The sequence below is a fragment of the Triticum aestivum genome, chromosome 2B (assembly GCF_018294505.1).
Source record: "Triticum aestivum cultivar Chinese Spring chromosome 2B, IWGSC CS RefSeq v2.1, whole genome shotgun sequence".
Taxonomy (NCBI): domain Eukaryota; kingdom Viridiplantae; phylum Streptophyta; class Magnoliopsida; order Poales; family Poaceae; genus Triticum; species Triticum aestivum.
The window spans coordinates 62,338,091-62,353,804 of NC_057798.1; the positions used below are offsets into that span (position 1 = coordinate 62,338,091).

The 15,714-nt window shown below is 46.7% G+C and overlaps 2 protein-coding genes across 3 annotated transcripts; both read right to left on the reverse strand.

Moving 5' to 3' along the window:
- Positions 1-1,365: 1,365 nt before the first annotated feature.
- On the reverse strand, positions 1,366-3,532 carry LOC123040448 (uncharacterized). Its single transcript, XM_044463287.1, has 3 exons — positions 2,936-3,532; positions 2,440-2,761; positions 1,366-1,624 (listed from the first exon to the last, which is right to left on the reverse strand). Exons 1-3 carry the CDS (start codon positions 3,455-3,457, stop codon positions 1,584-1,586), a joined length of 885 nt encoding a protein of 294 aa, XP_044319222.1. The 5' UTR covers positions 3,458-3,532; the 3' UTR covers positions 1,366-1,583.
- Positions 3,533-6,647: 3,115 nt separating this feature from the next.
- On the reverse strand, positions 6,648-10,342 carry LOC123040449 (uncharacterized). 2 transcript variants are annotated; one of them, XR_006418163.1, is made up of 4 exons: positions 9,646-10,342; positions 9,231-9,537; positions 8,001-8,297; positions 6,648-6,765 (listed from the first exon to the last, which is right to left on the reverse strand). XR_006418163.1 is itself a non-coding variant. In XM_044463289.1 (3 exons), exons 1-3 carry the CDS (start codon positions 10,150-10,152, stop codon positions 8,257-8,259), a joined length of 855 nt encoding a protein of 284 aa, XP_044319224.1. In that variant the 5' UTR covers positions 10,153-10,342; the 3' UTR covers positions 7,863-8,256. The 2 variants fall into 2 exon arrangements, 1 of the variants encoding a protein (XP_044319224.1); XM_044463289.1 differs by lacking the exon at positions 6,648-6,765 and having other exon boundaries at positions 7,863-8,297.
- Positions 10,343-15,714: the final 5,372 nt, after the last annotated feature.

Genomic DNA, 15,714 nt, shown 5'->3' on the forward strand with positions numbered 1-15,714 from the left:
CAGAATACAAAGCACTGGCAAACGCTACAGCTGAAGTCATTTGGATCCAAGCAATACTGAAAGAGTTGGGAGTATTAAGAACTCCAACACCTTGTCTTTGGTGTGATAACCTTGGAGCAACTTATTTGTCTGCTAATCCAGTTTTCCATGCCAGGACCAAACACATCGAGATAGATTTTTACTTTGTCAGGGAACGAGTTGCCAACAAAGAATTAGAGATCAGGTTCATTTCTTCCAAGGACCAAATTGCAGATGGGTTTACAAAGGCGCTACCAACTAGAAGCTTTGAAGTTTTTCGGCGTAATCTCAACCTAGTTCGGTTTTGATTATGGGGGAGTGTTAAACATCATGGCACGTTTATTATGTGACATATGCGCCATGTTTATCTTAGGTAGTTAGAGATAGAGTTTGTTTTAATTCTCTCTTATCTTTCTATCTCTTCTCCCTATTGTATCTCTCGATCGTTAGCTCACGATCGCATCCTGTAACGTCACGAGACGCCTCTCGCCATATATCAATATATAACATGCGGCTCTCCCTGTATGGAGAGGAGGAACGCTTCCACAACTTTTCACACTTGCCACATGCCCCTTCTCAAGGCAAGTGTGGCATGATATGCTTGCCTGGCTGAGGATGACGTGCAGGCCACCTGACCGGGACGTACGCTTCCATCTCCGACTGGTGGCATGCTGCCAAGGCGGTAACCCCCAAGCCACTTCGCAAGGGGCTGGCATCCGCAACGCTTGTGTCTTCGAAGGGGATCAGCAATCAGTCCACCAACTAACAGAGCACATCAAAGCAGAGGCCGCATTATGGGCTCGGGCTTCAAGCCTTCGATTGGTGATCCCCAGCACCTGGGATGTACACTAAGATCATTGTAACATAACCTGCAAATCACCTCCTAGGAGGCATGTAAACTGCTCCCCCACTTTTCGATGAAAAGAAACGCAAAGTCTTTGCATTTTCTCCAAAAACTTGTATGAATCTATGGGAAGTTCCAGCGTGCTATCACCATTTTTTTCTTCTTCTTAAAAGCTTCGTACAGCTCTATCATAAGGCCTTTTCGCTTTACTCATGGCCACAGTTCTTCCTGGTATATATGTGCACTTGTGCAGGTGAGGAATTAAGGACTCTAAACACCCAAGGCAAGGCAGCACAACTAAAAACACGATCAATAGCTCTCAGGAAAAAACCCACTAAATTTTCCATTTGCACGATCCATTTGTCTAAAATGAATGCAGGACCATTAACTCATTGTCAAAACCACTGCAAAATGTATGATCTCAAAATATTGCAGGATTGTCAACTCATTGCAATAAACCCTACAGTGAAATGCGAAGCACACCAGAAATCACATCTCAGAGATGAAATGCAAGGACCTACAAATTGTTCAGCCATTGGAAGCAACACCATAAGCAGTTCTGAATCCAGAACGGAGCATGTTTTGCAAGCAGAAGAAACGAAAGAGTTTTCTCAACCTATATCTATCTATCTATGCAAAAGTAGGCGTCCAGTTCTGCTGTCGTCGAGGCGGCGAAACTTGTGGACGGGTGTACTTTCAGGGCTCCTGCTCCGATCTTTCTCTACTCCGCGTTGACATCTGGGTGTCGCAGCCCATTGTAGGCTGAATTAGCAGAAATTATGAGCCAATTAGGCGGCAGACCAACAATCAATAACAACATCAAGAAGAAAAAAACACTGAAACAATATAATGTGCAAGGAACTAAAGATTTTATGCACTATTGTAAGATACTACCTGAATTTTATTCACAGGTTAGAAAATAAGTATCTTCTCTGCAAAGGTAAAATGAGATGACTGAACTTGATTTGGCTTTTCAGCTACCATAATCTATACTATGAAATCGATGAACTGGATTATCTGAATCAAGGGCAGAAATGTGCAACTAGCTTTGATAAATTAACATGGCATCTACTATTTTCATCCAACTACTTTTACCTTTCTCCAAGTCATAACAAAACGAATCATAATATCCTTTTTCCAAGCACGATCAGATTAGAAAATAAAAAGAATAACAAGACCAAGATTGCAGCTCATGTACAAAACCTGAATAAAGCTCAGGTGCAGAAACGAGATTTATTTAGTATTGCTGGCTAAACCTGAGGTGCAATTTCAAGTTCCATAATGATTTATGTCCCCAATAACATTCATATTTTACTTATCTACAAGATTACAGCAGTTGCAGACAATTCCCAACACCTAGCAGTTTCAGACTTCAACAGATTCAGTTATCTATTTTTCAGACTACAACAATTTCAGTGAACTGTTTTAACACCTAACAGTTTCAGACTTCAACAGATTCAGACTAGAGCAATTTCAGTAACAGCTTCAGTAAGACAAGTAAGACAAGTAGATTCAGACTAGAACAATTTCGGTTTTCAGTTAGGAGATACAGTACATGGAGAGAGGCTCTGACTCACCAGGGGTCTCGGCCCGGATGAGGACAATCTCGAGGGTCTCGCCATAGCCGCCGTCGGGCAGGTCGACGACGAGCGGGGTCAGCCTCCCGTAGCGACCCGCTCGGACGCACATGGCGATGTTCCGGTAGTACACGCCGGCGCCGACGAGGAACCGCAGGTCGTTCCTCAGGCGAAACGCGGACCTCCCCCGGAACCAGAACTGGCGCCAGGCTTCGTGCTCGGGGTCGTCGGGGAAGTGCCCGTTGTCGAGCGCTCGCACGAACCGGATCAGCCGTGCCGGCTCCAGGTGGATGACCCCGAGGAGGTATCCGTATGGGGGATTCTGCAGTTGAATCACGAAGATGGTTATGTTCAGGAGATCAAGAACTGCTCCAAATCAAATTTCGCAAGAACAGAATGAACTATACGTCTACGGTTCAAGAGGAATTCGCTGAATCGCCGAAAGCAATTCACGAAGATGAGGTATCAAGAAGCGGGTCGGTCATGGCCAACTCACCGGAGGCGGGGCAGGAAGGGCAGGCATGTCCTCTCTGGCGGGGATGGGCTCGACGACCCAGTACATCATGGAGCTGACGCTGTTGTCGACGCTGACGCCGGCGTTCCAGCGGAGGAACCTGCCGTTGGCGCGGAGGTAGCGGCCGCCGACGTTGCGGAGCAGGACGACGTCGTCCCCGAAGCCCGAATCCACGGCTTGCCACATGAAGGCCTCCACGCCCGGCTGGTCGTAGTCGCGCAGCTCCGCGCGGAGGCCCCGGTGGCCGAGCCTCGCCGGCGTGGCCGTGGCGGCGAGGTAGCGGCCGTAGGCGGCGCTGTGGAGGAGCAGACGCGGGCCGCCGAAGTAGTCGCAGCCGACAGCATCGTCGTCTCCGCCGTTGTAGATGTGCACCGCCCACGCCGCGTTCAGGGATCCGTGGACCTGGTTGAGGGTGACGCTCTCCCCGTCGTCGGCGGCGTGGAGGTAGGTGCGGTGCACTAGGCTCCGCAGCCGCACGTGGTGCCCGTCCTGGAAGCGGTCCATCGTCGCCGGCGCTGGAGATCAGAGGCGCGCGGTGGCGGTGGAGGGAGGGCGAGGGATTCTTGGTTTGCTGGGCACTCCGGCGAGGAAAGCTGTTGGTTGCGGTGGTTAGGCGGAGGTATTTCAAAGGTGCCGCCGTCCCGGGCTTCGAGTGCGAGGTGGGCTTCCGGGCCCAGCCCACATTACCGAGCGCCGTCTGTCTCTCTATTCCTCCTCCTCCCGCAAGGAGCCCCTTTCCTATTTTGTGGTGGTGTGCTCGTGTTTTTTCTTTAACATGAAAGTTTTTTATTTAATGGATTCACACTTGACCTGGAAATAACATCTCTATCAGGGCAAAGACCTGTGTCTGAAGAAAGACACCTAACAACTACTTCCTCCGTCCCATAATGTAAGACGTTTTTCGACACTAAAGATGTTTTTTAACACTAGTGTAGTGTCGAAAAACGTCTTACATTATGGAACGGAGGGAGTAGATGCCTATTATGAATTTTGAGAGCTAGCTTTGCCTGATGGTGTGCCTTCACATTTAAAAACCTGTTGACATGAGCTATCCTGCTACAATGGAAAGTCTGGGATTCCTGAATAGCTCTAAGTGTGGGTCTGATGCTTCAATGACCTGTATCCTTAAAGATGGAATTTGCCTTTGACACCAAGACAGAGCAGTCTGAATAGAAGCGTGGTTCCTGAATATGAAGTACTTCAGCAAGCACGGTAGCAAGATGCAAGCCGAACACTTCAACGAAGGGGAGAGGACGTTGGTAGAGACAAAGCAGAGACATGCAATTGTTGACAATGCTGATTGTCTCCAGTTTGGATGATGATGCCAACGCCCGCCAGAGATGATTGGACATCTTCATCATTTTTCCAGGCCGCATCACAGAAGATGGCATTACCTGCAGGTCGAAAAATATCTTATTGTGGCACAATCAGCTGGTTAATTTGCAGAGCAAATGGAGCGTTGTTTCTGTGGAGTCGTGATATCTTCGAGCTTAGAGCCCTGCATAATAACATTAGCTACAGGGAACACTTGTGATGGTTTGCAAAATTTTCTACCAAATAGAGCATGATTTCTTGCCCTTCAAAATACACCACAAAAAAGTGTATAAACTAGTGATATTGATATGTGGGTGAGCATATGTGAGCAAAGCCTGAATTATTTAAGGAATTGAATGATGATAATTGGCGATGACCTCCGTTCTGATGAACCATGGAGAGGAGAACCAAGCAGCTTTAAAGAAAGGGCATGGAAAAAACATGTGCATTTCATCCTCTAAAGTACCACATCTAGCACACTCTTCCACAATGTGTTTCGAGAACTTACTTGCTCGTTTACCAGTGGGAAGAGTTCGACGAAGAAGCTTCCAAGCAAAAGTTTGAACTCTTGGCACAATCTGTTTTTCTTTCCATATCTGATTAAGAAGATCAAAAATCTATTGGAGAACTGTTTCGTTCTCTGGTTAGCTGGAGCAAGATTATTGAAACAATATTTGTAGTCACTTTTTGAAGAGCAATCACTTGCAGGAGTTAGTTTCCGAACAAGAGCATCCTGCCCCAAAGAATTAATAATAGGAGTTTGCAAAATAGTATTGGCTCTTTTTGGTTAGTCTGGTGTCTCTTAAGGGCATCTCCAAAGCGGACCATGGTGTGCTCCAGCCCTGTTTAGACATCCAACGCGGATTTCTATCGCTCCGCCGCCCGGTCCGGACGCACTTTTTCCCGCAAAGTCAAAACAAATTTGGGGGCTCTACAGTACTTCAGATAGCAGCCACGTAGGACTTCGACACCTTCGACCCACCCAAAATCCCTCCCGGACCCCGCACGTCCATTATCCCATATGTCTCTGCAACCATTTCCTCTCTTGCCTCCGCCGCCGCTTCACCACCCTGGACACCCCGCCACGCCCTTGCCGGAACTCGACAACTCCGTCTCCTCCGGCGCTACACCCGAGCTCCAGGCCGCTTCTCCTCCGCAATTGTTCCATGCCTCTCCTCCGTCCGCTGCATAGGTACCATCCACCCCTACGGTAGTCACCATGCCCAACAGTTGTTTAGTGAAATGCTTGTGCTAATTTTTTTGTCCCTTCTTTGAAGCAACTGATTCGGATATGGAGTACATATACCAGCACTTTGTTGAGTCGTCCGACAAGGAGGACTACATGGATGAGACGGTGATAATGCGGGTGGTCCTTGCAGACGCGGAGCGTGCGAAAGAGCATGTTCTCAATTTCAAGGGATCAGCCAAGACCCATCGAGTGCTCAACCGCTACGGGGCACGTGACCATTTTGACGCTGATGGACGACTACCTTGCCCCTGATGCCCTATTCGCTAACAATTCTTGCCGCCGCTTACGGATGCGAAATAATGTTTTTGATCGTCTTTACCATGGCGTCCGTTCCTTTGATGACTACTTTACCTTCCAGCCCTCGACACGGCAGCGTCCACAATTGATTTTTGCATGTCCCTCTAGTGGAGGTAGCCAATGTGGTGGCCTTGGCGTTGGAGCCCCAACTCCCGTGGATTCCGCAAGGGTTACCCCTTAATATATATATGAGTATTTTGTTTGGGAATGGGTTATCTCTTAATTAATTAGTTGCTCTCGCTACATATGCGTCGATAATTTTTATTTTTTTGAGAAACCTATACGCCGAATAAGATCTGCCTTGTTTTTTTTTTTTTGAGAAAGTTCCCCACTGTTATATTCAACTGACAACGTTTTGTGCCATACAAATGAACTCTGGGGATCTAAAAGCCACACATGGCACCCCAAGGTAAGGGAAACTGAAGCTTTAGCTAAATTATGAGCCTCCCAATTGTGCCAGGAATTAAGGACACTAAACACACAAGGCAGCACAACTAAAAGCACAATCAATACCTCTGAGGAAAAACCCACTAAATTTTCCATTGTACGCAAAATGCATAGGTCTAAAAATGAATGCAGGGCTATCAACTCATTGTCAAAACCACTGCATTTTCCAGTGATGCAGAATGCATGATCTACAAATATCGCAGAATCCTCGACTCATTGCAATAACCCCTACAGTGAACTGCTTCGTCTATGAAGCACACCAGAAATCACATCTCAGAATTACAAAATTGTTCAGCCATTGGACGCAACACTCTCAGCAGTTCTGAAGCTAGCAGAAGAAACAGAGAGTTTTCTGAACCTATATCTATCTATCCATAGGCAAAAGTAGGCGCCCCGTTCTGCTGTCGTCGAGGCAGCAGCACTTGTGGACATGTGAACATCCAGACCCACGCTCTGATAATTCTCAACTCCGCGTTGACATCTGGGTGTCGCCGCTCATTGTAGGCTGAATTAGCAGAAATGATGAGCCAATTAGGCAGCAGACCAACAATTAATAACAAGACCAAGAAGGAAAAAAGAGTTGAAACAATATAATGTGCAAGGAACTAAAGATTTTATGTACTATTGTAAGATACTAGCTGAATTGTATTCACAGGTTAGAGAATTAGTATCTTCTCTGCAAAGGTGAAATGAGATGACTGAACTCGATTTGGCTTCTTAGCTTCCATAAGTTTATTTGAATTATCTGAATCAAGGACAGAAATGTGCAACTAGTTTGATCCAACTACTTTTACCTTTCTACAGGACAACAATAGTTTCGTAACAAAACGAATCATAATATCCCTTTTCCAAGCACGGTCAGGTTAGCACTCGACGAAGCAAGAGCCCAAATATCATGTTCATGCAGCAAAAATAGATTCAAGAACAACAGTACATTTCTGAACAATTTAAATCTCAAAGTCTTGCAAATAAAAAGAATAACAAGACCAAGGTTGCAGCTCGTGTACAAAACCTGAATAGAGCTCATGTGCAGAAACGAGATTTATTTAATATTGTTGGAACCTGAATTTCGTGAGTAAAATGGGCTAAATCAAACGGTTATCACCATCTTCTCTGTTAAGGCTGAAAGGAGGTGAATCAACTGATTTGGGGTTTCAATTTCAGATCAACTTGTACAAGATTTCAACAGTTGCAGATACCTAACAGTTTCAGACTTCAACAGATTCAGTTAACTGTTGTCAGACTAGAACAATTTCAGTAACCTTTTTGTCAGACTGTAACAGCTTCAGTAAGACAAGTAGATTAGCACCCCCACTAAAGTAAACCCAAATAAGCATCTGCACCAAAATCTGAACAAAGACTATCATCAAATTTGTATGAACCTGTGGGAAGTTCCAGTGTGCTATCATCATTTTTTAAAAGCTTTATACAATTCTATCGTAAGGCCTTTTCGCTTTACTCATGGCCTCATTTCTTCCTGGTACATGCAGGCCGGAAATTAAGAACTTTAAACACACAAGGAAGTATAAGTAAAAAAACACTATCCATAGCTATCAGGAAAAATACTATCAAGGCAGAACAACTAAAAACACTAAAATTTTCCTTTTGTACACGAAATACATAGTCTAAAAAATGAATGCAGGACCATTAGCTCATTGTCAAAGCGACAAAGCCACTGCATTTTCCAATGACGCTGAATGCATAATCTAAAAATGTTGCAAGATCATCTACGAAGCATACCAGAAATATCATCTCAGAGATGAATGTCGAAAGAGCGACACTGCAACGACCTACAAAATTGTTCAGCCATTGGGCACAACACTCAGCAGTTCTGAATCCAGAACGGAGCAAGTTCAGCTACCAGAAGAAACAGAGAGAGTTTTTGAACATAGATCTATCTAACTATATAGGCAGAAATAAGCATCCAGTTCTGCTGTCGTCGAGGCGGCGAAACTTGTGGAAGGTGAAGTTTCATGACTCCCGCTTCTATCTTTCTCTACTCCGCGTCGACATCCGGGTGTCGCAGCTCATTGTATGCTGAATTAGCAGAAATTATGAACCAATTAGGCAGCAGACCAACAATCAACAACAATATCAAGATGGAAAAAACTGAAACAATATAATGTGCAAGGAACTAGAGATTTTATGCACTATTGTAAGATACTACCTGAATTTTATTCACAGATTAGAAAATGAGTATCTTCTCTGCAAAGGTAAAATGAGATGACTGAACTTGATTTGGCTTTTCAGCTACCATAATCTATACTATGAAATCGATGAACTGGATTATCTGAATCAAGGGCAGAAATGTGCAACTAGCTTTGATAAATTAACATGGCATCTACTATTTTCATCCAACTACTTTTACCTTTCTCCAAGTCATAACAAAACGAATCATAATATCCTTTTTCCAAGCACGATCAGATTAGAAAATAAAAAGAATAACAAGACCAAGATTGCCGCTCATGTACAAAACCTGAATAAAGCTCATGTGCAGAAACGAGATTTATTTAGTATTGTTGGAACCTGAGTTTTGTTCACTGGTTATTCAATGCGAGTAAAATTGGCTAAATCAAACGAGTCAACTGAGTTGGTGTTTCAAGTTCGATAATGATTTATTCCCCCAATAACATATCATATTTTACTTACCAACAAGATTACAGCAGTTGCAGACAATTCCCAACAGATATCAACAGATTCAGTTAACTATTTTTCAGACTACAACAATTTCAGCGAACTGTTTTAACACCTAACAGTTTCAGACTTCAACAGATTCAGACTAGAGCAATTTCAGTAAGACAAGTAGATTAACACCCCACTAAATTAAACCCCAAAATATCATGGTCATGCAGCAAATAGCATCTATCTGCACCAAAATCTGAACAAAATTCAACCAAAGACCATCAGTTTTCAGTTCTTGTCACCATTAGCAGATACTTGGGAAGTTGGGGCATGGAGAGAGGCTCTCACCAGGGGTGTCGGCCATGAAGACGACAATCTCGAGGGTCTCGCCATAGCCGCCGTCGGGCAGGTTGACAACGAGCGGGGTCAGCCTCCCGTGGCGGCCCGCTCGGACGCACATGGTGATGTTCAGGTAGTACACGCCGGCGCCGACGAGTAACCCCAGGTCGTCCCTCAGGCGAAACGCGGACCTCCCCCTGAACCAGAACTGCTGCCAGCCTTCGGCCTCGGGGTAGTGCCCGTCGTCTTGCGCCCGCACGAACCGGATCAGCCGTCCCGGCTCCGGGTAGATGACCCCGAGGAGGTATATCAAGAGCTGCAGTCGAATCACATTTGGCAACAACATAATTGAACTACGGTTCAAGAAGAATTCGCTCAATCGCCGGAAGCAATTCAAGAAGCAGGTCGGTCATGGCGAACTCACCGGAGGCGGGTCAGGAAGGAAGGGCATGTTCCAGCGGTCTCTGGCGGGGATGGGCTCGACAACCCAGTACATCATGGAGCTGGCGCTGGCCTCGTCGTCGACGCTGACGCCGGAGGAGTTCCAGGGGAGGTACCTGCCGTTGGCGCGGAGGTAGCGGCCGCCGACGTTGCGGAGCAGGACGACGTCGTCCGCGAAGCCCGACCCCACGGCCCGCCACATGACGGCCTCCACGCCCGGCTGGTCGTAGTCGCGCAGCTCCGCGCGGAGGCCGCGGTGGCCGAGCCTCGCCGGCGTGGCCGTGGCGGCGAGGTAGCGGCCGTAGGCGGCGCTGTGGAGGAGCAGGTACGGGCCGTCGTCGCCGTTGTAGATGTGCACCGCCCACGCCGCGTTCATGGAGGCGCGGAGCTGGCTGAGGGTGACGCTCTCCCCGTCGTCGGCGGCGTGGAGGTAGGTGCGCTGCACGCGGCTCCGCAGCCGCACGTGGTGCCTGTCGTGGAACCGGTCCATCGGTCGCCGGCGCTGGAGGGCGGAGGCAGTGGGCTGCTGCGCGGTGGAGGGAGGGCGAGGGTTTGTCGGGGACTCCGGCGAGGAAAGCTGTTGGTTGGGGCGGTTACGCTGGGCGCCAAGGCGGAGGTATTTCAAGGTGCCGCCGTGGCGCCGTCCCGGCCTTTGGGTGCGAGGTGGGCTTGCAGGCCGTTTCCTTGGCCCAGCCCACACTATCGAGCTCCACCTCTGTTGACACGAGTCCCATGGAGGAAGGTCCATACGCAAAAAAGTAGCGGGGTAGAGAGACAGTGTCTCAGATTGATGTATCTTTTCAATTTAATGTTCTTTGCTCAGTTAAGCATAAAGTCATGCCGTGTATGTGCTTACCTATTCCACATACATATTGATTGGTCGGTGTCGCCTCCGGTGGTCGCCTTTAGCTCCGATAATATGTCGAAGAGGCCGTGGATATACATGATGAGTGTGTTTTTATTCTAGAATGGTGTCTAGTTGACATTTTCATGGCGTGGACCCATGGAGGCGGTAATGCAAGGATAAGAGTCTATCATCATTTATGTTTGTGTGCTAGTCGTTGCCACTAATGTTGTTGTGGAGCCAGGGGAATTAGAGTACGACGGATCTTCATCTCTAGCTTGGGTAAGCTGTTGTTTCGGTGGTTTATCCCATCTGCCTCTTCTCAATGGAGTTAAATGCCAAGGAAGCAATTGTGCATGTTATACCATGGAAGGCTTTTTGCTTCTTCAATCTTCAATTGACGCCGTCCTTGATGTGAGTTTTTGCAACCGCTTGTTTTAGGTTAAGACCCGACTCAAGTGCTACTGCTACATTTGCGTTCAATGGTGTTCCCATAGCATGTGATGTCAATATGTGTTGATGCCTTATGATGTTTAGGTATATTGCATAAAATTCAAAAAAAAAATCAAAGGCCTTTTAGCAAAGCTCTATGATGTCCATATATATATCATCATTGTATGTGTATATTGTTGTTACCCCATCTTTGAGGAGAATGCTTGGTGGGTTCATAGAAAAATGATGGTCCCTCCCCTATTTTTCGCACCTCAACTATGGGGACCGCATTTTATTACCTAAAGTCAGTGAGGCAATGTAAAGATGTAGCCACAACCACTGGTTTCGACTGTTATGCCTGACGTGATGTAGACTAGCCCCACAGACCTTCATCCGTGCACACTCGGGAAGGACTTCCCAGCTGGTCACACATCCTCAAATTACCCCAGGCCAACCTGGAGGTTCTTTGGAGATGAGGTTCCAGAAAAAGTTGCACCTTATTGATATGAAGTAATCTATCATTCCTACTAAGTTAGGATGTCACAGCTGATAACATTCGGCAATTTAGGCCAATCACATTGATCAATGTGACTTTTAAGCTTGTGGCTAAGGGGTTTGCCACTCGCCCGTCCTCGGTAGCCCACCAGGTCATTCACCCTAACCATACTACCTTCACATGTCATTGAAGCACCCTTGATGGAATGGTAGTTGTCGGTGTCAAAATCGGTGGATCTCGGGTAGGGGGTCCCAAGCAGTGCGTCTTAGGATCAATGGTAACAGGAGCAAGGGACACAATGTTTACCCAGGTTCGGGCCCTCTCGATGGAGGTAAAACCCTACTCCTGCTTGATTAATATTGATGATGTGGGTAGTACAAGAGTTGATCTACCACGAGATCAGAGAGGCTAAACCCTATAAGCTAGCCTATGGTATGATTGTTGTTGTCTATCTATCGACTAGCCTGGCCTTGGTTTATATAATGTACCAGAGGCCTAGGATAACAAGAGTCCTAGCCGAATACGCCGGTGGGGGAGGAGTCCTTGTCTTGATCGCCAAGTCTTGTGGATTCTTCCTTGTATGCGGCAGCTGTCCGGACTGGCCCATGAGTATATGGCCATGGGGGTCCTCGGCCCAATCCAACTGATCGGGAGACGACGTGTTGAGTACCCCCTAATCCAGGACACCGTCAGTAGCCCCCTGAACCGGTCTTCAAGTTGGGGACGCTCCTCGATTCTTCCGAACTGTTCTTCATCTTCGGTTGCCGGTCTTAAAAACTGGTTCAACAAATCTTCTCATCTTCTATCTTGAGGATCGCCGAAATGCATTCGACGAGTTTATACGTCGGGTATCAGAGGAGCCCCTTTAAGTTTCCGGCCTTTATCAATGCCTTATTATTTTTATGCCACACCTCGGGTTCGAAGTTGTTCACGGGAGGCAGTGTCCTCTTGCGTCCGAGCTCTAACGCCGGACTGCATTCAAGGTATCTCTTGCAGCCGAGCACCAATGTCGGACTGCTTTCGAGCTCCAACACCGAAATGTATCCAAACTTCAACGTCGGACTTTGTCCAAGCTCCAATGCCGGACTATATCCAAGATGTCATAGATCATCTTGGTCCAAAAAAGTTGAAGGAGTTTAGCCGAGCTTAATACCGGAAATGCCCTCTAAGGAGCCAGCCACTTGCTTCTGAGCTATATGCCGAACTGCTTCCGAGGTGGTTAAGCACCTCGGTCATGGGCTGATTTTTGGTCAATGTTTTTTTATTGATGCATTTTATTCTCTGACGAGATATATAGCCAGTAGCCCTCAAGGTGTGTATCGGTCTAAAACCCGAGATGCACCTGAAGGATGACATAAGACCGCTGATCCCAGTAACCGCTGAGACTCAGGTTGATTTGCAAAATCGGCCTGAGGATCAAGTCCTAGCTCGGCAGAATACTTCGGGACACAAAAAGCGGCGTGCTCAGTCCTCGAGACTCAGGTTGGGTGCGGCCGACCAACCTGAGGATCAAAATCTCCTCGGAAACTGTATTGCACTTAAAATTTTCTGCATTGGACAGGCAATGCAGTAGCCCCCGAGACACTGGTCGGGTGGCAACACCAGATCAAGGGATTGATGTGCCCCTTTAATATTTGTAAATAATAAGCCCGAAGCCCAGTAGCCCCCGAGCCTTAATGCGGGCACGGGTGGCCGAATTAAGGATCGATATCCATAGTAAATCACAAATTATGTGTAATGACTCTATGTATCCAAGTACTTTATGTCATTAGTGCTCGGATCCGCATTGTACAAAACTTTGTTGACTGGCCATCGGCTTCCACCTCCTCGGCCAATAGCCGAGGAGTGTTTGTCCTACTTTATAAAGCCTTTATGAGGGCAAAGATTTACAACAAACAAGGCAATCTGGCCATACGGTTTTATAAACAAAGGTACGCGGAGAGACATGTTATATTACTGTTTAACAGAAGAAATGTCTTCCAAAGAAAATAGTCCCGCTATCGGTTCCTTTCTTTGGGTTGTCATGCTAAGCATGATCATGAAACCTCAGCTCCAATGTAAGAGCAAAATATCGAGGATTTAGTTTGGGAGGCCAGTTAATAGCCCCCGGTAGTGTTCGGCGACAGTCGAGGTCAAGCCGTAAACACTTCGGCCATTGTTATGAATGGCCCGTCGTTTAACACCGTCATCGGATCGCCGACCAGTTTACGCTTATTGTGACAGTCAGTTTTCGGCTTTCTCCACTGAGGTGCTTAACCATGTGAGCTGGAAGCACAATCGCAGTGGTTCTCCCTTTGCACACCTAGCCGAACAAAGCGGAACATAGGAGGCAAGCGCAGGAGCCGGGCAACCCAACTATTGACCGAAGACACAATTCGAAACCGATGCATATATAGCAATATCCGAGAATGTTTTTGCCGAATCTCTAAAGGTGTCCGGCGTTGCACTGCGAGACTTGTGCTGAAAACACACAAATAGTTTAAAAGTGCCATGGGCTCGAAAAGCCAAAAAACTTATTCAAAAGGTTAATGTCCGAACTAGATCAAGTGTTCGGTGCCAATCCGAAAATTGGACTTTAGAAAAAAAAGGTGCTTCTGCCGTGCTTTAACATGACACATCCTATCTCAAAACTTCAAGCGGGTCAGCCTACGGCTTCAACCTCCTATCCCGAAGGCGGAGTACTTCTTACTAGGCCAGTTTAGCAAACTAAACTCTAGCGGCTTTGAGAGAGAAATTAGGCTCCCCGGCTAGTGACCGCACACTTGTGTCGAAAAAAGGAGTGATAAATAATAATAAAAACTTTGCAACGACTAAGAAGAAAAACACTTATCATAAAACGGCTCATATAAATTTAAGAGCCCCCAAGTGACTTGGGTAAAAGAATGATTGCATGTACCGAAGTACTTATATCATATCTATGTTCAACCGAACTTTAAACGCGTCTTAACCGACCGTCGGCTTCTCCCTCTTCGGTCAAGGACCGAAAAGTGTTATGTACTCCATCTGTCGAGAATATCGACGGTGTTTCCAATAACCAGGCAATCAGGCCATAAGGCTGTAACAGACAAAGCGCGCTCAGGGAACTTATGCTATATTACTGCGAAGAGTAAGAAGCATCTTCGAAGAAAATAGTACCCCCACCGATACCTTTCTTCGGTGCTCATTGTTATTATGAGACTTGTGCAATAGATTTTTTGTACTCATGAGTTCCGTTGTGTGCCGACCATGATTGAAAACAATAAGAGCGCTAGCTTTCGGCTTCACCCAGTCTGAGGTCCGGCTCGGGTGACCCGATCGTGACAATCGCAGAGGTGCTCCCTTTACTCCCTAGCCGAACAATCGGGAACGTAGGGGTAAGCACAGGAGCCAGGCAACCCAGCTTGCAAATCGCTTAAGTCAATATGGTGCATATTGTGGCGTAATACACGAACAAGGAACGAAGCCGTACAAGTATAACCATATGCAAGAGGAAAAAGCTTCATGAAGGAAGCCCCCAAGTAAACGGGGTATTTGAATTTGCGCGTCACAAACAAAGTTTGGACAAGGAAATTTTTACAAGCAACTTTTTTCCAAAAAAGTATAATGCTTGGCCGAGCCGAACACAAGTTAAAAATTTAAAACTTTGAGCATGAAGACAACTTAGCTGGTTAATGTGTTCGGTATTGATGACGCGGTCCGAGCTTGATGCGGGACAAGGTTCCATCCCCGAGCCGGTCCCGAGGTGGCGGAGCAAAGAGCTCGGCACTCCGAAGTGGTGACATAGCACGGTCAATGCAGGACGGCAGGGTGATGCCGAAGTCCCCGGCATGGGGTAATGAAGTGTTGACGAAGCCCCCCGTCCAGCCGAGGTGACGCCAAAGGATATAGTCCGGCTGGATCATTTTCCTGTGCACAAAAAATAGTGCAAACCGGAGATAATAGTAATAATAAAATAAAAAAAATTCGTTGCATAACAAATAATTTATGCAAAGTGAGTAATAAAAGAAATATGGCCTGGCGCCGAAGTCAATGTCGATGCAGGGCGGCGGCGTGATGCGGTAAAGGCATGGCAAGGCCTGAATTCACAGGTCGGTTCGAGTTCCGGATGCGGCGTTCGCCGGACTATGTACGGAAACTGACCGAACCACCATGCGACCGTCGTTAATGCGGCCACCATTTGATAGACCTGCGTACATATGACGGACAAACCAGAGTAATAATTCATTGGGAAAAAATGAACCCTAACAAGCAAAAAATACTAGGATTAATAGCACCTGGCTTATTTGTTGTAGCAATCCGAA